At 43.2% G+C, this 21,667-nt stretch overlaps 3 protein-coding genes across 4 annotated transcripts; 1 reads left to right on the top strand and 2 right to left on the bottom strand.

The window, feature by feature from the left end:
* Positions 1-896: 896 nt before the first annotated feature.
* On the bottom strand, positions 897-10,556 carry exoc5 (exocyst complex component 5). The gene is made up of 18 exons (XM_037071874.1): positions 10,373-10,556; positions 9,888-9,982; positions 8,062-8,209; positions 7,511-7,705; positions 6,001-6,065; positions 5,741-5,769; positions 5,528-5,637; positions 5,352-5,396; positions 5,130-5,270; positions 4,966-5,048; positions 4,674-4,883; positions 4,419-4,566; positions 4,207-4,315; positions 2,785-2,905; positions 2,555-2,641; positions 2,324-2,432; positions 1,932-2,147; positions 897-1,385 (listed from the first exon to the last, which is right to left on the bottom strand). Exons 1-18 carry the CDS (start codon positions 10,397-10,399, stop codon positions 1,197-1,199), a joined length of 2,127 nt encoding a protein of 708 aa, XP_036927769.1. The 5' UTR covers positions 10,400-10,556; the 3' UTR covers positions 897-1,196.
* A 79-nt stretch (positions 10,557-10,635) lies between these two features.
* ap5m1 (adaptor related protein complex 5 subunit mu 1) lies at positions 10,636-14,146 on the top strand. The gene is made up of 8 exons (XM_037071875.1): positions 10,636-10,843; positions 11,010-11,670; positions 11,764-11,991; positions 12,076-12,215; positions 13,114-13,199; positions 13,291-13,403; positions 13,589-13,685; positions 13,774-14,146. The coding sequence occupies exons 1-8, from the start codon at positions 10,776-10,778 to the stop codon at positions 13,854-13,856; spliced, it is 1,476 nt and encodes a 491-aa protein (XP_036927770.1). The 5' UTR covers positions 10,636-10,775; the 3' UTR covers positions 13,857-14,146.
* LOC119004709 lies at positions 14,121-19,199 on the bottom strand. 2 transcript variants are annotated; one of them, XM_037071876.1, is made up of 7 exons: positions 18,877-19,199; positions 18,553-18,801; positions 18,347-18,429; positions 18,103-18,162; positions 17,911-17,994; positions 16,760-16,874; positions 14,121-16,649 (listed from the first exon to the last, which is right to left on the bottom strand). In XM_037071876.1, exons 2-7 carry the CDS (start codon positions 18,749-18,751, stop codon positions 16,309-16,311), a joined length of 882 nt encoding a protein of 293 aa, XP_036927771.1. In that variant the 5' UTR covers positions 18,752-18,801; positions 18,877-19,199; the 3' UTR covers positions 14,121-16,308. The 2 variants fall into 2 exon arrangements, with proteins under 2 accessions (XP_036927771.1, XP_036927772.1); XM_037071877.1 differs by having other exon boundaries at positions 18,553-18,781.
* Between the last annotated feature and the right edge of the window lie 2,468 nt (positions 19,200-21,667).

Genomic DNA, 21,667 nt, shown 5'->3' with positions numbered 1-21,667 from the left:
TTGCGGAGAGGACTTCCCAAACTTTCTATTGGCAGCTCTACGAGGGATATTCAGAAGAGGGACAGTAATAAAATGCAACATGTTTTTAATGAGTCATTAATTAAGGTCAACAGCAGTACAGTGGGAGCAGCTTTGCGTGGGAGACAGTCTCAGGCATTGTGGGGACATAAACCCCTTTCTTTTTTTAGTGCAGAAGACGGCGACTGAGAACCTACAACAGGTCCCCTCCAGTTTGTTTCCTTAATCAGCGGAGGTCAAAATTTCAATGTCCCCTGACCCAGAAACACTGCAGATCCAGCCAATAATGTCTTTGGACTGTGTGCACTGCTGGATGAGCAAGTGTTGATCTGTGCAATTACAGCGACACATACTCACTGACCCATCACACCAGTCATCTGAGCCTAAAAAGGGACCACCCAAACCTCCGGGGAGATTCTCAGACCTGGTTACAGCTCAGATCACACTTCTCTTTGATGGCCTCTTGACCTCTACTTTGTGATCGCAGGTCAAAGGGTCGAGAGGTGGTCATGTGTCTCTCCTAGTCAGACTGAGCTCTATCTAACGCTTGGCGGGGCCATCTATGTCAGGTCCCCTACAGTTCATTACTAAGAGTAGCTGTTTCCAATACACAGTGCTACTGCAGGCCTGATGTCTGACTCTACAGCGTGATTGTGACAGTCTCCCTTCACAGCAGCTTTAGGTCTATTTCTGTGCAGCCGCAGAATTAATATATTTGGCACAATCAAAAAAAAAAGGTTTCTTCTTTTTTGTTTACATAAGCACAGAAATCATAATGTTGTCCGTTTACTTATATATATATATATATATATATATATATATATATATATATATATATATATATATATTATATATTATATATTATATATATATATATATATATATATATATATATATATATATATATATATATATATATATGTCAGAAATCTTAGCCATGTGGATTGGTCGTGTATTAGTATTTAAAAACAAATGAAATCAAAATAAAATGCACATTTCCCAAATTCAAGAAGCAGCGGGCCTCATCTCCATGATGCACAAAGCGTTCCCAGTTAAGTCTATGTGCTGGGGCCGGGCCAACATATTCTCCGAAGCAGGGAAGGGTATCTCCAAGGTGCATCATCTTTATCAAAGCATTGGGTTACTGGACGGAGGGCAGCGAGGTGTTGAGTCAGTCATTAACTGAAGTGTCGGCCCAGTCTGGCTGAACGGTAGTCCACCCTGAGCTGGACAAAGGCGTGCAGGAGGTTTCGGTCCAGATTGGTGAGCTGCTCACCTGAGCAGACCTGCTTTAGGTTGTCAGGGGCAACGACCAGGAGGTTACAGAGGGCATGGAGTGTGTCGAAGAGCTGCAGCACCAGAGGGACCTGGAGGACACACAGGCACACACACTGTTACACCTTGTGAACCACATACACCGAGTTATTCCCTGCAGGCAGCCATGGCTGCCATGACAGATGCTCTAAATGATAAATCACAGCTGATCATTGTATAATGAGACAAGTACAGCCAAGATGCAAGTAACTGAATAAACAAAGTGGCATAAAGGGACAACACATCTTCATTCCATTTTACATTATTTATTTTTGAAGGACCCTGCCATCTTTCTAGCTTCAGACACTGTTGTTGGGAGCTTGTTAATTCAGTTATGGACAATATACATTTTTTTGAGTTTGTATTATTACCTCATTGATATCCTAAGTTGGAGTTTCTTCTCCAAAACTACACAGTGCCCCTATAGACTGATTATCAATGCATTTGATAGACTGATCGTTCAAAAGAATTGTGTCAGAGCAATCACTGAAATCGATCTAACCAGTCTCTGTTATTGCAAACATAGTGGCGACTTTGTCAGAAGAGCCGTGTTCTGCCCTGTGACCGGTGTGTCCTGGACCTATGCCCCCTCTGCTCACCCTGAAGTCCTTGGCACATCGTCGGTATTCAGCCACGTCGCAGATGGCCAGCATGCCTCCCATTGAGCTGTAACTGTACTGCTGTAGGTGCTCGTGGATGAGCCGGTGGAAACGGACGCCCAACTCCGTCAGCACCGTGTCCACATTCTTCCCATCCATGGACTTTCGCACGTGCTCCACCTGTCGACTGACGTAGGCACATACCTTGGAGCAGGCCTGCAGGGCAGGGAGACACACAGGGAAAGATGGAAAATGTGCTGACAAAATCCAAACCAATGTTTATTTTGAGAACAACAGGCTAAACAGATGTAAGAGATTTTTTTTCAAGCTTCTGATTTGTTTTATTTTGCATGTGAGCTCAGAGGTGGAAGCTGAATCCTTGTATCTCTTACTGTAGTGTACTGGATCATGACGTTGTTCTCGTCCTCAGGCCTGAAGTCAGTCTTCTTCTGCTCTGTTGCCAAGATGTGCTTCATTTGACCCACCATGCAGTTTATCGTTCTGTGAGTAGCAGAAAAACACAATGGAAAGTATCAAAAAACACCATTCATTGTTCTATCATTTTCACATATGAAACAAATTATATGTAAGAGCGGTCTGTGGACCATTATAAACACACTGACTTGTCGATTCCTGTGTCCAGTTTTACTTCCATCTGCTCAATCACCTCTTTCTTCTTGTGCAGGCACTCTGCCAACTTTGGAGACGAGCTGGAGATATTTTGAAAAGGAAAACTCAGACGGCCCAATCTCAATTTTGAATTATCATTAAATCATTTTGGTCAATAAGAGGCAGTAGCAATATATTAACCAAGTACCATATCAATTATTTTATCCATAAACCCAGATCTGACCTTATTAGAGGCATGAGCTGGTCATTGAACTGCTTGTCAAACAAGTGGAAGATAGAGTTTGCCTGTTGAACCACATCCAGGAAATACAGGTTGGCATTCTTGGCATCTGATGAGGGAATTGCTGTAGATCAAAGAGAGAGAAAATAAGTCCAGACAAAAACACCAAAAGGTAGGTGAGAGGATAAATCAATATGACTCACATAAGCCAAAAACAAGTGTTACCTGCACTCTGTATTATACCACATATAAAACATTTGCAGCAATGTTCTGCTTCGGCATCAGACAGTGAGGAGGAAGTAATCAAACTATGGGGTAATCAGTGTTGCATTTCTTCGATGAAGAATATACCTCGCATGAATTCAGCACTGAGAGATGAATACACATGTTTAGTTCCACTGTAGCTGCCTGAAAACGATAAGCTTCCTTCTGTGTTTAGCCACGTGTACAATTGAATGCAAAGAAATGCCACAGAGGCATGACCTGCTTTGCATTAAGGTAACTTCTATAACTCTCTGTTTTTTTGATAACTGCCACAAAACATAGTGGTTGTGTAACTGAATGGTATCCATAGCAACAAGAACCATCTGCCCCGTGACAAAGCAAGAGCCCATGAACATAAGTAGGTGTATTAAACTTCACAAGGGTTGTTCTGATGATAACAGCACTGGAAATATCTCTGATACTTCCTGAAACTGCTGGAATCGGTATCGTAAGTACACAGGTTTATGTACTGATCCAATACTGATCCATTATTTATGCCGCTTGGAAGTAGCAGTCTCCACTGACGTATTGATTTAAACTACACGAGTAGCCACTATCCATTATCAGTAAACAACTTATGTAACCTCAAGCACATCCATAACATAACATCCATACATATATGCCTAGTAGCACACAGCTGTCCAAATGCATTCAGGAAACATAATTATATTTGCAGATTTGTGCCTTCAGGGTATTGCTGGTAACTGCTTCATGGATGAAAGTGGAGGCCTTGGCTGAGCCCTGTCTTAAGGTCCTGTGACGGATGATTGTTTTCATTGTGGGCAAATCTGTTTTTCTCGATTGAATTACTTAGCTGTTTGGTCTAAAAAATATCAACATCCTAAAATATCTTGATTGTCCGCAACCCAAATATATTGACATAACTGTCACAGAGGAGTAAAGAAACCATAAAATAATCACATTTAAAATGCTAGAATTGATCAATTATCACAATTTTTGGAAATTAACTTAGAAGTTGACACTTTTGTGGTCTGCATCCATCAAAGAGCACAGTCCTTGATTTGGGACACAGCTATAGTGAGCAGTGCAGCAGCAGTTTTTACTCAGTGGGGCAAAGTCTGGATTTATCTCCTTAACAGTAGGTCAGATAAACACACAGCAAGTGCAGATTATGGCTAAAATGAGCTGAATTGGATGTACCTGAGAGGCCAATCTCGAGGGCGTAGTCGATGTGTTCCACACAAAGATGGTCAACCAGCAGCAGGAAGATTGAGAAGGCATTCTTGGGCAGGTCTGAAGGATCTGAAAGCTGTGTCAAGCGAATCAGAAAGAAAGGGGAACACATTAAACTCTTTCAGCCCAGCAGGATTTTCTCTCTAAAACTGCCTTTCTCAAAACTTATTTTTGAGTACCCTGTTGCATCTTTCAAAGGCATGACGTGTCTCCTGCAGCAGGTTGACAACTAGCTCTGGGGATAGGAAGGTCTCCCCATGGGTGTCAATGATAGGGCCAAGGGGGAGATTGGTGGCCTGTCTGATACGCTCCTTCAGTTCTTGGATGCTGTAGAAAGACACATATGCTGATTATTGTGTTACATCCTTTGTTATAATTCTCTGATCTAATCCTGAACTGTCCCAATATTTGAAAGAAAGTTACCAGAATCTGACCTGCCAGTGCCTATTGGGCGTTTCTGATGATTCTTGGAGTCATAGTAGCGCTGCAGAATCATGGCACCTCGAGTGCGAAGGTATTCCCTCTCCATGTCAATGTAGCTTTCCAGATATGAGGAGAAGATGCTCTTTATCAGCTTGGACAGGAAAGTGTGCTTGTCTGAACCCAGATTGAACTCTGTCAGTTTGGTGGCCAATGCTGTGGTCCTGGAAAACATTTAAGATGTGAGCATTAAGGTTACTGTGTAGACAGGGAGAGAATCAAAACACATGTGGACAAGCTAAATACCTGGTGTAAAGGTCATAGAGGTTCTTGAGGTACTGTTCAACATCAGAGTGTCGAGTCTCATCCAGTTTTTCCCTCACGTGGGCCTGCAGACATAACGGTGTCAAATATAACATGACAAATAACTCACGACTACATACAACTAAACAGAGAAGTAATACACATACCTGTAATTTGTTTTCAAAGATGTTCTGGATGAGTTTGGCCATAACAGTCTCTGGGCTGCTGAAGACCTCTCCCACCTGCTTGTTGACCCTCTGACAGAGGACCGCCGTGTCCTCGAACACATCATTCCTCAGATAGGCCCCCTAGGGAGAAAAAAAATTGGGTTAACCATGAGCCTGGTGAAATGACTGGACAACAAAAACATGAAACTTTTTTTCACTCACTTCCTGGCACTGCTTGATGTAGACGTCCACACAGTGTGCGTAGCCCTTGTGGAAAAACACACAACAGTTACTTTTCGACAAGACTTTGTCACTGAAGAGCATATAAAAAGCAACAGTTTGATTAAATGTGGAATACAAATCAAATGGAGACATCGAATATGATTCTTCCAGGTCACCTTGAAATGTAGTAGAACCGCTGCCACCTCACGCATACGTCCAATCTCACCCCTGCGCTGGGCAGCAGTGAACTCCTGGATTAACTGCCGCTCCAGGTCATGGTACTTACCTGGGCAGAAACATAGACAAAGACACAACAAATAAGATTATCACTTGCATTAAGCCCTTTCATATATTTCTAAAGGGGACTACAGTAGGTTTTGCAAACTTACTTGCAATTTTTGCCTTGACATCTGCAAATCTGTCAGAAGAAAAGATTATTAATCTTAACAAGGCAACTGCAAATTATATCCCACAATAAGACATTACAAAAGGAATGTGTGGTTCATTTCTAGGATCATATGAAACTCAATTAAAAAGGCTTTATTACTTGGCTTACCCAGTGAGGAAAAGTCTATATCACTAATACACCACCTTTTCCTTGTTTGACAGTGCACTTGTCTAAAGCTGCCCCCCAGGATGCCTGACTCACCTGTCGAATGGCAGCTCCTGGGCAATGAGATGCAGCTTCTGAATGATATCAGCAGCCTCCTTAATCTGAGGGGGGGAGAGTAAGAAAGAGTGAGTGTGTGTAAGTGCGTGTGTGAGAGAGAGAGACAGGAGGCAGGTGAGGCGAAAAAAGAGAGAGAGACCACAACAGGACCATGAGAGGTGGACATCCAGACAGAAAGCTGGCAGGCCGCCGGCGGTCTCTCCACCTGGGGGATCATCATTTTAGAGCAGCCCTCCTCCACCTCCCCATGTTGAACAGGGAGCTGATAACAGACAGGCTGCGCTCACCTGGGCATCGGCAGCAGCGGCGGCGGCAGCAGCAGCAGTCCTGACTTAGCACCACATCCAACTCTTTATTGGCATGCCTTTTCTGAATGGGCTGTAATCCCACAGGAGTCTAAATCGCCTTCAATAATCTGTCCGGCCAGGGATATCTGTCTTAAAAAAAGGGGGCCCTGTCGAGAACCCCCCCTTCCCCCCGCCCCCCCTGACATACACACTGGCTGAAAAAGCCCCAGACCTACGAAAGGCCCGCCGTCCGCAACTCCTCTGTTCCCGCAGATGCCTGCCTCAGCTAACATCATTACTCTGCTCCCGTGAGGAGGATCCAGCCTTTCTGCTCGGCGAAGGTTTTCTAAGTATCTGTCCCCCAGCTAAGATTAGCTAAATCCCATGTAAGTAATGTAGCCGTCTCCCTGCAGTCAGGGTTTAGCAGCACTTGTCTCCACGCTGGCGGCCCAGCCCTCCCTTTCAGAAGGATTAGCAAAGCCATCCCCCTTCAGCTATTCACTTGCAGCTTTCCTCTTTCCCCTTCGTCTGGAGGTATGCTCAGGAAAAGGAATCTGGCCAGATATTTCTGCATGCCTCTTCGCAAAAACTAGCTCCATCTCCAGCTCTCGTCTCTGGGATTGACCCCCAGACTCGCTACTCTGCATCCGCTAATGATGCTGCTGCTAACAGGAATTAATCTAAAGCATCCCAAGCTCTCTGCTGTCGCTTACAAAACTGCAAAATCAAACTTTCAGGGGTCACTCGTCTCACAGCAGCATGGCGTCTGTGTAGGCAGGAACTCAGTAAAAGTGCATCTCATCTTCCAGCATGCATGTTATCGCCGCCCTTACATGTACCATAATGCCACAAGCTCTTTGCCGCTGTAATTCAGCACAAAGCCGAGGACCAACCAAATTCTTGCTCCGAGACAACCTCCTGTAAATGCAATTAGGGTTGACATGAGCATGTTGACATCCATGCTAGTCAATCAGCCAGCTATTGTCAGACAGCAAATGACAGTTTATTAATCCAAATTAGCCGAGGGATCCAACTAAAGGGATAAACTTGACAAATTAATATGGATGGTTTACCTCATAATCCTGTTCATTCTCACCTCCAGCAGTATCACGACGGGGGTCCTCGTCAGTGGACACACACACACATTCAGTACATGCACACACCGCTGCAGTGAATGGGAGAAACATATGCAGCACACTCACCTTCTCTGGGTTGTTGAAGACGTCACTGCGTAGGTCTCCATCCAGGAACTCGTTGAAGTAGGTCATCAGTCGCTGAGCTTCCACGGCCCTCTGCCGAGGTGTATTCACCCCCTCAAGCTGATCGCCAAGGTGACAAACCTTGGTTGCTACATAGCTGATGTGTTCATCGAGTTCCTGGAAATGCTGAAAGGCCACCTGAATTGAGAAAGAACCAAAGGAATTTTTTTTTAAAAGATAAGGGGGGTGCTTAAACATCAAATTCACACACTTTTCAAGAACTTTCCAGGCCCAGTTCCCTCAAATTCTCAGATCCAAAACAGTAAAGTTTGAGAGACAGAAGAGTCAGATTTTATTTATGAAGACTAGCAGGCTTCACAAGCATCAGTTTAAAAAATATCAAAGGAAGTTCAGTTTCTATATAAATTCTTTCAATTGACCCATGTACAAATGTTTCAGGATGTCAAGGACCAGTGGTAACCTTGGATTAGATAATTCTGCTATGTGATGACTAAAGTGGGTGGGTGCCATGGCTGCTTTTCTGCACAACACACCTGGTTGCTCCTCTGCAAGTCTTGCACTTTGTGGGCAAATTCCTTCGCCTCACGATGACACTGATGCTCGAGCTTCTCCACCCGCCGCTGGATCTTCTCATCCAGTTGCTTCAGCTCTTCTATGTGGTTCTCAAATTCTTCCAACAGCCTGTCACAGAAGAAAGAAGGGTGCATCCTTCACTAACAGCAGGTAAAAAAAAAAAAAAAAACATTTAAAAAAAAGCTCTTACTCTGGAGGAGTAACTGGATACCAGAAGGTTGAATCTGTCCCACTGACCTCACTGTTATAGTTATAGTTAGTTACAGAATAGTGCCGGATATTTAATTCCTGGGTCCCCAGACTTAAGAAGCTCTGAAAACTAGCAACTTCGTCAGCTGCATTTTAAGTGCCATCAGGACTGCAGAGCAAATGTTCTAAGTCAGCACCACATTTCACAGAGTAGGAAACATCCCAAAATGATGAGTGTATAATCTCTTGACTAATTCCCTCAGCACTGGCTACAGCTTAAAGACATCTCCCATCCCTTCCCAATAGACACTCATTCCCTCGCTGGTGACTCACAGTATGGTGGCCTCCACAAGATATGTTGTCTCCGTCTCCTCGCTAAGAACTTCCGAGGAGGTGGTGGCAACAGTTTTGTGGAGGAAGTAGATAAGGCAGGATGGATCCACAGTACAGTTAAACTGTTGTGGCATTTTTGCTTACGAGAAATAACTTGGTCTCAAAATGTGTAAACATAACAACAAGAAGTGAAAATCTTAAGCAAAGATATTTCCTGTTTTTTTTTATTTATTTATTTTTTTTTCCATCCTACCCATCAAAAACACGTAATTAGCATAGCACAGACCAAGATGAGCTTTGGTTAGTGGAGGAGGACAAACTCACTTTCACTTCAGCTCGCTGAAGTTATAAATAAATGAATGTTAATTCATATTAAAAGACTTTCATCTTAAAACGTATGTAATTATTCTCATGTATTACGTTTGGGGATCTGAAACAGTTCTCGGTCTTAATGTAGGGACAGACCGATTATTGGGCCTATGTTCAGCATTTCAAGGGATATTTCTGTCAGACTATCAGATGTAACATCATCTAACAAAATATCTCCCTTCCACAATACTATATGATTCTAAGACATTGCAATTAATAGTCTACAAACATTAAAATGATCTGAAACTGCAAATTAACTAGAAACTAAATCTATCAAATAAATGTGGTGGAGTGAAAGTATTAAGTCCCTAAAAATTGTAGTGGAGGAAACTGTGCTTCGGTTTATTGCATCAAAGATTGTTCAAATTTAAACACAAAGAGTTTCATTTTCATTTTTTCTTTTTAACTGCAAACAAATATGGATCCCAAATATCGGTTCTCAGACTAAACCCTTTTAAAAGTCACCAAGAATTAAACATAATGGTTGGAGTGAGAGCACATTATGTAAAAAGAGATAGGTATCTTCTGGTTTATTAACATGACTTGACCTGATAGTAGAAGATTATCTGTCGCTACATCTGATCAACTTCAGTGAAAGTTTAAAAGGATGAGGCGTAAATGAATTTGAGGAACAGGCCAGGAAGATGTTGTTACGTCAACTGCAACAGAAACCAAAGAAAGCACCTTTGAAGAGTGAGCTTGCCACTGTCATGTTGGCAATGAAGTTAAATTTACGTGTGGTATTAAAACTCAATGAATGCAAAAGCCTTTCATATCTGATGTTAGATTTTGATTGTGGAAAGGTGCTCTTGATAGCCTGAAGTGCACTGTTCCACTCATGTTTAGGGGAAGGAAGGTGTGTGCAGTACATATGACTGAAAGTATACTATAATACCTTTTGGGGTCAAACGCCTCAGCTCCTCCCTTGGAGCCTCCTCCAGGTGTCCTCCATGCCAGCCTTTCAATGTACTCATCTGCATCAAAGGGCTCCTGGGGTGGGGAGGAGGTTACATAGGGTAAAACATCCGCACAACACCAGGTGTTTACCAGAAATGCAACAAGAACAGACTTACTACACTGCATGCTTCACCCTGCTATAACGTTAACATATTACTGCCTTTGTGCTGACTGTGCTTCACTCTAACAGCCAATAACATTAATGGTTCCCCGAATAACCCAAGTGCACAGTATTCACCACCCATTCTCTAAGCCTTGCGACAAAAACAAACGTCTCCCCAGCTCAGTGAGACATTATTTATTCTCACACACAAACACACACACACACAGGATGAATAGTACCGTTAAGCTACCGTTAATGAAAGTAAGCTACCCAGCTAGCCTGACAGCTAACACAGCTCTCCGGTGCAGCAGTCATTTTACCTCGAACAGCTGAGCAGTGGTCGCCATGTTCAAGATTCAGCTGGCGGCGCAGTGAGATGAAATTCAGAACAAGGAGCTCAGAGTCGGCAATACCGCCGACTTCCACATGGATTTGCCGATTTCGTATAGTTTTGCCCTTTGTTGACAGCTAGCTGGCTAGCTAACCAGCTTCCTGTATGGGTGGAGAAGGGTGGAGACAGTTGCTCGCATGTGCGCAGGCGCACGTGTCAGCTGATTGGTGGTTGTTATCACGTGAAGCAAAAGCAGGAAGTGCGTCGCGGCGTCTGTCAAATTCTTACAGTGAAGAATGTTGAGTTTACCAAGCTGGAGGGGAAGATGCTGATATTAATGTTGGTGTCAGAGAAGAGTGTGTAAATTGAGGATTTTCAGCGCAGTCGGACAAATGAGTGTGCGCGCGTTGTGGATAATTTCTCACGAGAAGGGAGACAATGTGTCCATACGCTTTTCGAGGTATGTATCTGAGGTATTATGCCTCTCATATTCCACTTCCTGTTTACAGTAGGGTGAGCAGTGTATGGTAGAAGACCGTAGAAGTGCTCTAATGTAGTGGAATATCTGCTGTCACACTGCTTCAGCCTGCAGTGTTTTGTTAATGCCGTGTGTCTCCCCCACACAGGAGGTTTTCTACTGTGGAGCACCGTGCAAAGAGGCTGGCAGGTTCCTGGTATGTAGCAGTCCCAGATGAAAACACTGTGCTGCAGCTCCTGCTCACTGAGCTGGGGCTTTCAGACTCAAACAAGCCCTATGTAGCTCTCAGGGATGACTGCCTTCATTGCCAGCGATCACCAGCTCTGGAGCTGCGTGTGGATGGCCCTGCAAAGGCCGTACTATGGCCAGTGTTGGCCATCTCACAAGGGCCTCTCATCCTAGCTTGCCTGCCTCTTGTGGATGCCCCTGCAGAGCCACGTCCACCCCTTGCCAGCCTGCTGTCTGTCTCCCAGGGCCTCACGCTTCTTGCAGGTCTGCAGACTTTTCTCCTCGGCTCTGGGGGTAAGCTTGACAGCGAGGGGCTGGCCTCTCGGCTGGCAATGCTGCCCGCTGTGCTCCTGCAGGTTTGTCCGCTTGGCACACCCCTGGATGTGCCACTACTGGGTGCACCTGCCACAAACACAGTGCCCGCTCCTGCTGGTAGCCAAAAGCAGCCAGCCTGGAAGACGGGTCTCCACCGCGGTCGAGCTGTGGTGAACGTGGCCCTGGCAGAAACAGTACGCTCCATGCAGTATGGTAACCGGAGCAGACAGGACCTGTGGGATGTTTTTGGCACTGTGACATGCAAAGTAAGAGCAGAGTGTTAAAGAAAGCGAGTAACGTTGTAGCATTTTTTTTTCTTGCCTGTTTCCATTATTTTTCTTCTGTCCTTCTGTCAACAGTGTGAAGTGGAAGGAGTGCTCCCAAATGTGACGGTGACTCTCACACTGCCGCCAAATGGTTCTCCACTACAGGACATCCTGGTCCATCCTTGTGTCACCTCACTGGACTCTACTATCCTCACTGCCAGCAGCGTGGATAACTATGATGGCTCAGCTTTCTCTGGGCCATACAAGTTCCCCTTCTCTCCTCCTCTGGAGCCATTCAGACTATGCAGCTATACATCTCAAGTATGAAACAAACTAACATATTTTACTTATCCCACATATTGTGGTAATAGTGGTCTCATGTGATTTCTGTAATTTTTTCATCAGGTCCCCGTTCCCCCTATCCTTGGTTCGTATCAACTGAGGGAAGAAGACAACCAGCTGCATGTGTCGGTAACCCTCAAACTTCATGAGAGTGTGAAGAACAGCTTCGAGTACTGTGAGGCACACCTGCCATTCTTTAACAGGTAACCAGGATGTAAAGATTGGAGCAACTGCCCTAGTTTGTTTCTATAGCGCATGGTATCTTACATGGTATCTTTGAGGATAGATTGTCAAGATCAAGGCAATCTACTTGTGAAAATCCTTGTGAAAATATTTAGAATGTGATTTAGGACACTATTCTGTTAACAAGATGTAGATTGAAGTTTGATAATCAAAAATATACTTTAAAAATCTTTATATTAACTACTGATGCACACATGTCCCTGCTAAGCTAGTAATCTAATGTAAATTAATTTCAGCATCACCTAACAGCATCAGTGACAATTATTTTTTAAAGTAATCAAAGTGTTGAATTACTAAACATTAACATTTGTAAACAGAGATACATAGATAACACATAGCATTTTTTATTAAAAGAGCAAAACATTGAGACGTGAATACAAAGTAAACAGATTTTTACACACAGGTTCCAAAGTAATAGAATTTTGAAGAGCGCAATGGGAAAGTGACAATCATAAGTCAAATGTGTAATGTTGATATGTGACAATAGTCTGATATTCTGTAAGTGAATTCTGTCCTTATTAGCCCCCGAGTATAAGTCACACTAAGGTATCCTTTCTACCATAATGTATAACTGTCAAAGACATGGTCCATTGTGATCTGTAACAGATCCCTCCTGCATCTTATTAAAACTGCACAGATTTCTTTGCAAAAAAACCCCTGCAGGTGTGAGATTACAGTGCATTAAATAACTCATCCTGACTATATAATAATGTATAAGTCCTACAGCCAAGTAATAACCCCATTAAGAAAATCGAATAATCTAATGTACAAGTCTCATACTTGCCTCTATCATATTCAACCATGTGATAAAACACTTTGCACTAACATCTGCATGTGTGGTGTGTGTGTCTTATGTAGAGATCAGATGGGTGTTGTGGATGTGAAGGTGAGCTTCGGACAGCTGGATACCTCAAAGGAGAAGAACCTGTTGGTCTGGGCTCTGGGTAGGCACTGTGCTCCTGAAAACCCTTTTAATGCAAGTGTATATCTGAAAAAGGAAACATGACGAGCTGTTTTCCCCGCACTGATATTTAGGACAAAAGTTCCCTAAATCTCGTGAGGTCACAATGGAGGGCAAGATCAGTTTTTCTGGGCCAACAGCAGGACCCACTGACCCCCTCTGCACAGATCTTACAGCTTACATCAAAGTAAGTTGATACGTTTGGTGATTCATGTTGGAAAAAGAGCGAAAGATTCATGATTTACGATCCAGTTTGTTTATTTACAGCCAATGTACGTTGCAACTAGTTTCTCTTTGGATAAGAGATATTTGAAATACAGGATACATTATTAGGTTTTAAAGTGATAACCGCTCTCACTGTTACCTTTCCAGTTGTATTTTAAAGTGCCTGACATGACGTTGTCTGGATGCTGCGTGGACCAACATTCAGTGCAGGTTTATTCCTCTGCCAAGCCAAGGATTGTAACATGTAAGCTCACTACAGTTTTTGTACCAAAATGGTTTGCTTTACGCACATTTTCTAAAACTGCTAAATGTTCTGTCTGTCTTATTTCCAGCCCGAGAACTTCTGTCCAAAGAGTACTTCATATGGAATTCAACAGGAACTGCTCCGGTATCCTCTGGGCAGATGATGCTATAGCATGGATACGTTGGTGTATAGGTGCACAGTTATACTATACTGTGGCACGACTGAAGACTTTTTAAAGAATAATGGAGTGATCCAGACTGGATATGTGAGCCCATAAAATGTATTTGTTACTATCTTGTTGTTCCTAGAGAGCTTACAAATGGTAGAAAATGTAAATAGCAGTGGGAATAACTCATACAATTTTACAAGTTATCTCACATTTTCATGGAATAAAGTCTTTTGTCTTGCAGAATTATGGATTTTGTTGTTGGATGGACACTTAAAAAAAAAAAAAAAAAAAACTGCCCCTGTAGTGCAACTTCTTTTCATCCGCCAGCCCTCACCCTCCCTCAAATTTATCCCTTTGCAGACACAAGGGCCACCCCTCGCTCTGACAGTCCCACTTCAGTGACTCTCCATCAGCCGGATAATTAGCAGCTGGGGCCTTGTCATCAGCTGTTGTCGGCCTGGAGGAGAGGGGCGGCCGGGCTGTGAAAGGCCAGGCTGGTCTGGCCAGTGTCTTGGCTACAAAAGGCTCCTCTTTTAGACCTGGCAGGAGTCCTTCGCTCCCTCCACCAATCACCCCCCCACACACACACACACACCCCCCTATTGACCCCGTCCCCGCCCCGTCAACTAGTGGCTAGTTCAAACACACAGCCTCTCCAACCGGACTGTGATTGAGCGCTGACCCTCTGGCCCCTCTGAGACTTTAAAGCAGCCGGTCCCATTCAGCCAGCAGGACCTGCCTAATTGGTGAAAAAGTCACAAGGATGGAAGTCGCCGTTTGAAGCTGCATAGGTGCTTTAACTTAATTAATGAAAAACTTTAAGCACATGATTTTGGTCTGTGTTAATTTAGATCTCACTTCATCTCACTTTATAATAAATATGCAATAGTAAAGAAATGATTTGAAGAGGGACATCCAGTTTCCCACTCTTTACTACTACTTGAAATGTTCATACCGATTCTGTTACATGACTGCAGTGAGCTCCACCTTAGTGTATTAAGTAGACTGAATAACCAGCCAGTGAAGGGTTAACTTGGAGGAGATTGTGCCCCACTCTTCCACAGCAGCCAGACTCCTCTGAGTGCCCTCATTGTCTGCTGTTGGCCTCTTGTGCCCCTTGCTGGTCCAAATGCTACATTCTCACGTGGATTTCCACTCAGAAGGCTGACCATGACCAATCCTCTGTCAATTGGAACCAATTGCTCACACGGCATCCTTCACCTTCTTTTTATGTAGCAGTACGGAGTGGCAGACACCGAGACCTCTCGGCTCTCCCCCTCCACGATGATTTGGCTTTAAGGTCCAGTGTGTGTGGCTAGCGAACTGGAAAAGGAGAATTTTTTTTTTTTTTTTGAAGAGTTGGGCCACTCTAAATCTCCTCAGTATCCCAATATGTGGTCAGTCTGGCTCCTGAAGTCTGCAGTCGGTGGCCTCTCACTGGCAGCCTTTGCTTTGTTGATTGAATGGATTGCTAAGTAGATGGACTCGTTTTAATGCTTTGCTCTGCTCCAGTGCCTTCAGCTCGTACCTTTGGGACTTTCATTTCATCATGTCATGTCTTTTGTCATTTTTCTTTCTCTTGTTTACACCCATATGGGAAAAGGATAATCACTTTTGTACAGTAATCTTTACATCCCAAATAAATTTGTGAAAGTAAAGCAGTGGTGTGTACGGTCGCAAGTCATTTAAAAACTACCACATGGTTGGGCTGACTTACCAACGGACCTTCATACCAAAACGTTAACGGCGCTGGTTCAAGCAGCGCGACTGTGGGACTTCACTGTGTCCCTCAGCACAATAATGACACCCAGTGGTAGAGGACAATAAAGTTCACATTAGACTGTTTTTACTTCTGCTTTGAGATAGTCCTTGTGAACTGCTGCCAGATAGTAGCTACTAATTTATTTCCTGTCCAGCCCCCGGTGGCGAGATGTGATCCCAGCAATGTTCATCTATCTCACCGTGCCAGAGGACCAGGCTTCTTATTTTTTATTTTTTATTTATCCTCCACTGTGGCCTCAGGTGTTTGGTAGGAGTCCAGTTGCTCTCAGCCTCTCTAAACACGCTAAGGGCCGGCCTCAGAGAGACCACTTGAATAATGATGGTGCAATTAGCAGCTTCCTGTTTTCAGTCTAATTATTCCTCAAGAGCTGCATGTCTTTTCAGAGAAGGGGATATCTTTAGATACTTGAGGATTCTTTTGCGCTAACCCCAAAATGCCCAGTACTGGACCAGCTGCTTCATGGTGGCTGGCTGATGTGAATCCTTTGAACTGAATATGAGAGGTATTTTTGGATGTTTGCTGTCAATATCAAGGGGAGAATGAATGAGCTCCAGACAGTAAGTTTTCTCACTTTTGTGCATCACCTTCGCCTGTAGAGGGCACCATAAACTCAGCCATGCCAGGAACATCTCAGTTACGTTTATATCGCAAGTTGGTTGACTATGCACTCTTCAGTCCAGTTTATGGTCCCAGATTCCAATTGCTGCTCTTATCCTCCCTGTCTGAGAGCTTCTGGCAGACTCAGGGCCCATCCAACCACTCCTCTGTGTTTTACCCCTGTCTTCTACACTCACCATTTCCCTCTCATTTGTCCATGAAGACAGTCCCCAGTGTCCGGTTTGTTGAATCCTTTTTTCTGCTCTCTCTTCACAGAGGTGGGGCAGAGATTTTGGGTCGAGAAGGCAGCTGGGGTCCAGACTTTCTCCTGTGGTGTCATCCCAGAAGATGTCCCTCTCTGTGGGCCTTCTCACAAGTTTCTGCCTCTGGATCCCTTCTGTATTTGGACCTCCAACTAAAGGGCCAAACAAGCGGACCACATGATGTTGGAATCAAACAGTAAGACCACATTAAGACAGATTTTGAATGAAGATTGCTTGTTTAAGTAATAGTTTGCAGCCGTACCATTAACTGTGTAGACGACCTTATGCCTTCTTTGCTCTCTGGCTTGGCGGAGGTGAGCTCGCCGATGCCGATGAGCCTGCTGAGTGAGAGCTGTCTGGGCCTCCAGGAACCCTCCCTGTAGAGACCACAGGGCCATTAGACACAAGTGGTGGTAATTAACTAAGAACATTTAGTCCAGGACTGTACGTTTATACAAATTTCAGGTACATGTACTTAACCTCAAAGGGAAATATTATACTGATCTTAATTTATTTGACAGCTGTAGCTGCTGTTTTTCTTTGGATTCATATGCTGTAAAAATAGAAATATATAATAATTCAATGCATTGTTTCATATAATACCATTAGCACAGCCTTACTGTCTAGTTGCTCTTTGTAAAGTTTCAGATGTCAATGAGTACTTCCACAAAATAGAGATTTCCCTCACTAAATAAGTAAAGACTGACGAATAACCTTCTTTCCTAGATCTATATGAAATAGTTAAAATAAGCACTGGTATTAACAATTTAATAATGTAATTTATGATAATCTATCAGACCCTGGGGCCACAAAGTACCATTACACATATAGAATTTGCATCATATCAGATATTTTGGCAGTGAAATATGGACACTTTGTGATTTTGTCTTTCTAGTCTGTCCAGGGTTAATTTTTTTTGTCCAGGGAGTTTTCGTTTACTCGAATACACTCTCAGGACAACAGATGCCGTTTGCTTTACAAATGACAAGTAGAGGATGTCACCACTCATTCCATCACTGTAAGAAACACATTTACACATAAATCACAATGCATTATAGGACTTGAACTGGGGACTGTCAAGGATATACCTCTCTTTGTGTCTATGAATGTGTATCTAATAGTGGGGACTTTTCTGTTCTCTGCACCCTGATAGATCCCACCGAGGGCCAGTCATGGCTGCAGACCACCCAACTTTCCACTCCACTGTTACTTTAATCAGATCCACTGGGACAGGAGGAGCCCACACTCGCAGCTGACATCTCTCTCTCTCTTCCCTCTCTTTCTTTCCACCCCGTCTTCTCCCTCCATGTCTCTTAAGCACTGCTGCACACTTTAATTTTCCCTCGATATAAAAACGTATGATCTGAATTATTGATGTAAGATGCACTCCAGCTCTTCGTCAGGATGATTTACCTGAATCATTCTGCCGGTGCCAGAGCATCCTGTCTGGCCTGTTGTAGAAAACCGGTGGACATCCCCACCTCTGCAGTCCCGGCCCTGCAACAAACATCAGATTCCTTGCTCGGTTTTGAGATGGCATGAGTGTGGTGATGCTGAGGCAGTCAGACGTAATCATTTCTCTCTTTTTTTTTTTTTTTCCATTACCATGACAATTTGATTGGCAGTGCCTGTGTGGCCAATTTGAAGGGCCAGTGGTTGCAGTGCCTGAGGAGAGATAATGATGGGATGTCTGGGTAAAAATCACAACCAGTCAGAAACAATAATGCAAAACTATGTCTGCCTGAGTCCAAGCACAGGATTGAAGGGATGAGAGACTCCTCAAATAAATCAGGCGATGAGAATGGCCTGTTATAGCTCATGTATCAGGCAGCTGATTTTGCCCGCTAACCTGGGGTCTTCGGGGTGGATGGGAGTGTATGATGCTTGAATTGTTGCTTTGCTTTGGGGGGATCCCTTCTGCAAAGCACGGTTCTTACAAAAAAAAAAAACAAAAAAACATGCACACACTGTTATCTCTTATCAAAATCAATATCACAAGACAAATGATGAATGTCTGAGTTGGAATACAACATTAGAGACATGAGATTTACTAACCTGAGAGTGTGGAGAGTGCAATTTCTTGCTTCAGTGGAGGTAAGGTGGTCTTCCTCTGCCTCAGAGATCCTGACAACTGCTCCACTGTGACTGGCAGAGCAGGGAGGGTCCATTGCGGTTTGGGATGTGTTCCCTCTTCTTGCAGGCTGTTACATGGAGCTACTTTACGCTGACCCGTTCTGGAGCCTGTGGAGCCCATTGTCCTTCTCCCTGTCCTCTGGCTCACAAGCTGAAATACTTAACTCTTCTCTAGTAAAGGTAATATAGGAAAAGTTTCAAACATCCTTCTCCAAGTTTAGCGTTAATAAAAACAACTACTCTCACCTTTTTTCATGTTTTCTCATCACTCGCGTGAACTCTGTCACTGTAGGTCCACTGGTTTGTTAACTTTTCTGATGTAGGGTGTCGACTCCTTTGGCCTCTCTTAGTTACACAATAACTTCACCTTCAAAATTGACTCTCCATCTTGCCTCATTTGATTCGGCCACTCCACAACAAACCTGGTGGTCTTCACATGTCCCCTGCTGGCACCCTCATTGTTTGTCCTGAAGCATTTCTGTCTGGTGCCAAAGTGATGCAACAAACAGTTTTGGTAGCGGTTAAAAGAGTAGGTGTGTACTTCATCCCCCTGCCTTCATACTTTTCATTATAATGAGCTGGGTTTCTATGGCAACTGTCCCTACAGGTTACTTTGTAACTCATAAGTTAATGCTTGAAAGCGCCTGTTATTTCCCTGCACCCCTTCCATATTGGAAAGCCCAGAGGGGTGAGGGGAGAGACAGGTTGGAAAATTGTTAACTGACTGAAAATGAGCACTCAGAAAATCACAGAGGGAATCTGTTACAAATGTGAGTCGTGTCAGGCTGCATGTCAAGTTGTAGTTTTTCCTCATCCCATACGCTCTGTACATCATGTCACAGCCAGTTACAGTAGCTTTAAAGTGTGCACTGTTCTTCTTCGTTGGTGGCATCATTTGTTACAGGCCCTGATTAGCTACTGTATGTGGTGAACATTTACAAAAACAACTATGAGATTGCTCGCAATTAACCATCAGTGTCAGTGGTCCCTACAGGAAATATCCTAAAACTACTGACTTTGATTATCACTTAGCTTCTCAACTAGCTCGACCATGAGGTTAAATTGCTTATGTTTTATTGAAATATCTTATTACTGCCATGACATTTGTTATAGGCAATTTATCCATGGTGGCTAGAGGATAATATGTACAAGCTCATACCACATCATGTCAACATGTATGTTTTTCAAAAAGCCGACTTCAGCTTTGTGGGCTAATACCTGCAAAACCAATGACATTCCTATGAGCAGCACATTGGAATCTGTGCTAATGCGCAAATATCAGCATGCTAACACACAAAGCTAACATGGTAAATATTACACTAAGTATCATACTAACATGCTAAACTTAGCCCCTGCTAAACATCATCATGCTAGCATTTTTGGCTTGTTAGTGTGCTGAGGCATTGACATTTAGCTAAAATCACTGCTGTGCCAAACCAGCCTGCATGACTGCAAATCGAGTGTTGTTATTATTTAAATAATTTAGCTTTTTTTTTTCAGTGATGCGTCTGCAGTTTGGACACAGTGGCTCGGCCTCTTTGTAGCACTATTAGTTGTCTCATGTTTCTGTTAAAAGTGCTGATCACTGGTCCTTCTTTTGCAAATGATGCTGATTCGACTCGTAATATGACCAGGCCTTGTAGCATTATTCTGTCCACCCCGTATCTAAATATCCAGTAAGAATGAGTACAGAAATGTGTTATCGTGGCAAAATAGACATCACATGACATCCACGAGACCTCTCTCTCTTTCTCTCTGATTAACACCTCTTATCAGCGTCCAGCTGGGTGGCAGCAGCGTAACTGCTATATCACGGCATAAAGATTTGAACATTTCACATTCATCCGCCTCTTCTAGCTCATTTATTTTGATATGTTAAAATGCCACTGCAGATGTTTAGCTGAAACTGTCACCTCAGCAAATGCTTCATTAGAGGTCTCAACTCACTGAGTGCATACCAGCACTCATAGTGGCACAGTGGTGTTGGACTCCTGGGAATTTGTATATGTGTGCACAGTTATGTATTAGGACTGACAAATTATTCCACTGACACCCTCATCATCTTAGCAGTGCTATGTGGACTAAAAGGTAATTTTTCCACCATGTTTGTTTTGCTCCTCAGGCAAAGTGTCCCATGGGTGTGACTGCCAGTCATATAGGAATGCCTCATTACCACGGGTTGTGTGTTCTCTGTGAAAGTGGGTGATTTATAGCCGAAACATTCAATCAGAATCATTCTCAGTCTTCTTCAGTTTGTGATGTATTTGTGTGCGGACGTGTCTGTGCGTTGGCAAGTGACGGCTAAATGCAGCACAGAAAGGCACTGCATCATATAGAGAGGAGAATACTGCAAAGTCACCGCCGTTAAATCAATGCAATGCACTTTACTGATTACTGACATTGTATGAGTCATGCATCTAAGGCCTAAAAATACTTGGCCCTCAAGTATATGACGATGGTTTGGCTCTTATATGTTTTTAAAGGGCTGTTCCCACATTGCCAGCGTCAAAAGAATGGTGATCATAGCTAAAACCTTGAAATCAAAATATGCGTCTTCGCTAACATTAGACCATACAGTCATTTGGCATGTTGTAACAGTGAGATTCCATTGGAAGAAAATGTCTGCAGGGTGACAGGCAAGATTTTGGTCCACCCAGAAAATACATAATAGTTACAACAACAACAACAACAACAACAACAACAACAACAATAATAATAATAATAATAATAATAATAATGATAATAATAATAATACTTTTATTAACTGTTTGTCTCCACTGCTATGTTATTTTTTTTTCTTTATTTATTGGCTTAATATTGCTATTTGTTTATGTTAACTACTGTCACTTTACACTGTCACAGCTGCCTCTTACTACTCTGTGTATAAACAACACGGTTTTTAGGCAATACTTCTTCCCATTTTTTATTATCATACATTGTATATTTGTACTTTTTCATATGTGAAATGAAGAAACAAAGAAACAACATACAGTATTTTGTGTTTCTGTCCATCCCTTGAGAAGAGATGTTAGGTTGT

This window comes from Acanthopagrus latus, chromosome 16 (genome assembly GCF_904848185.1).
Source record: "Acanthopagrus latus isolate v.2019 chromosome 16, fAcaLat1.1, whole genome shotgun sequence".
Lineage (NCBI taxonomy): Eukaryota > Metazoa > Chordata > Actinopteri > Spariformes > Sparidae > Acanthopagrus > Acanthopagrus latus.
This window is presented reverse-complemented; position numbering and strand designations above follow the sequence as displayed.

Coding starts and splice junctions, on each gene's coding strand:
- exoc5 (XM_037071874.1), bottom strand. CDS start 10,399: ATGGCGACCACTGCTCAGCTGTTCGAG. Junction 6,066..7,510: donor TCTTCAACAACCCAGAGAAG/GTGAGTGTGCTG, acceptor TCCCCCCCTCAG/ATTAAGGAGGCTGCTGATAT. Junction 4,884..4,965: donor CTCTATGACCTTTACACCAG/GTATTTAGCTTG, acceptor AATGTTTTCCAG/GACCACAGCATTGGCCACCA.
- ap5m1 (XM_037071875.1), top strand. CDS start 10,776: ATGAGTGTGCGCGCGTTGTGGATAATTTCTCACGAGAAGGGAGACAAT. Junction 10,844..11,009: donor GTGTCCATACGCTTTTCGAG/GTATGTATCTGA, acceptor TCCCCCACACAG/GAGGTTTTCTACTGTGGAGC. Junction 12,216..13,113: donor CACCTGCCATTCTTTAACAG/GTAACCAGGATG, acceptor TGTCTTATGTAG/AGATCAGATGGGTGTTGTGG.
- LOC119004709 (XM_037071876.1), bottom strand. CDS start 18,751: ATGGGCTCCACAGGCTCCAGAACGGGTCAGCGTAAAGTAGCTCCATGT. Junction 18,163..18,346: donor ATCCACCCCGAAGACCCCAG/GTTAGCGGGCAA, acceptor ATCTCTCCTCAG/GCACTGCAACCACTGGCCCT. Junction 16,650..16,759: donor GGTCGTCTACACAGTTAATG/GTACGGCTGCAA, acceptor TTGGCCCTTTAG/TTGGAGGTCCAAATACAGAA.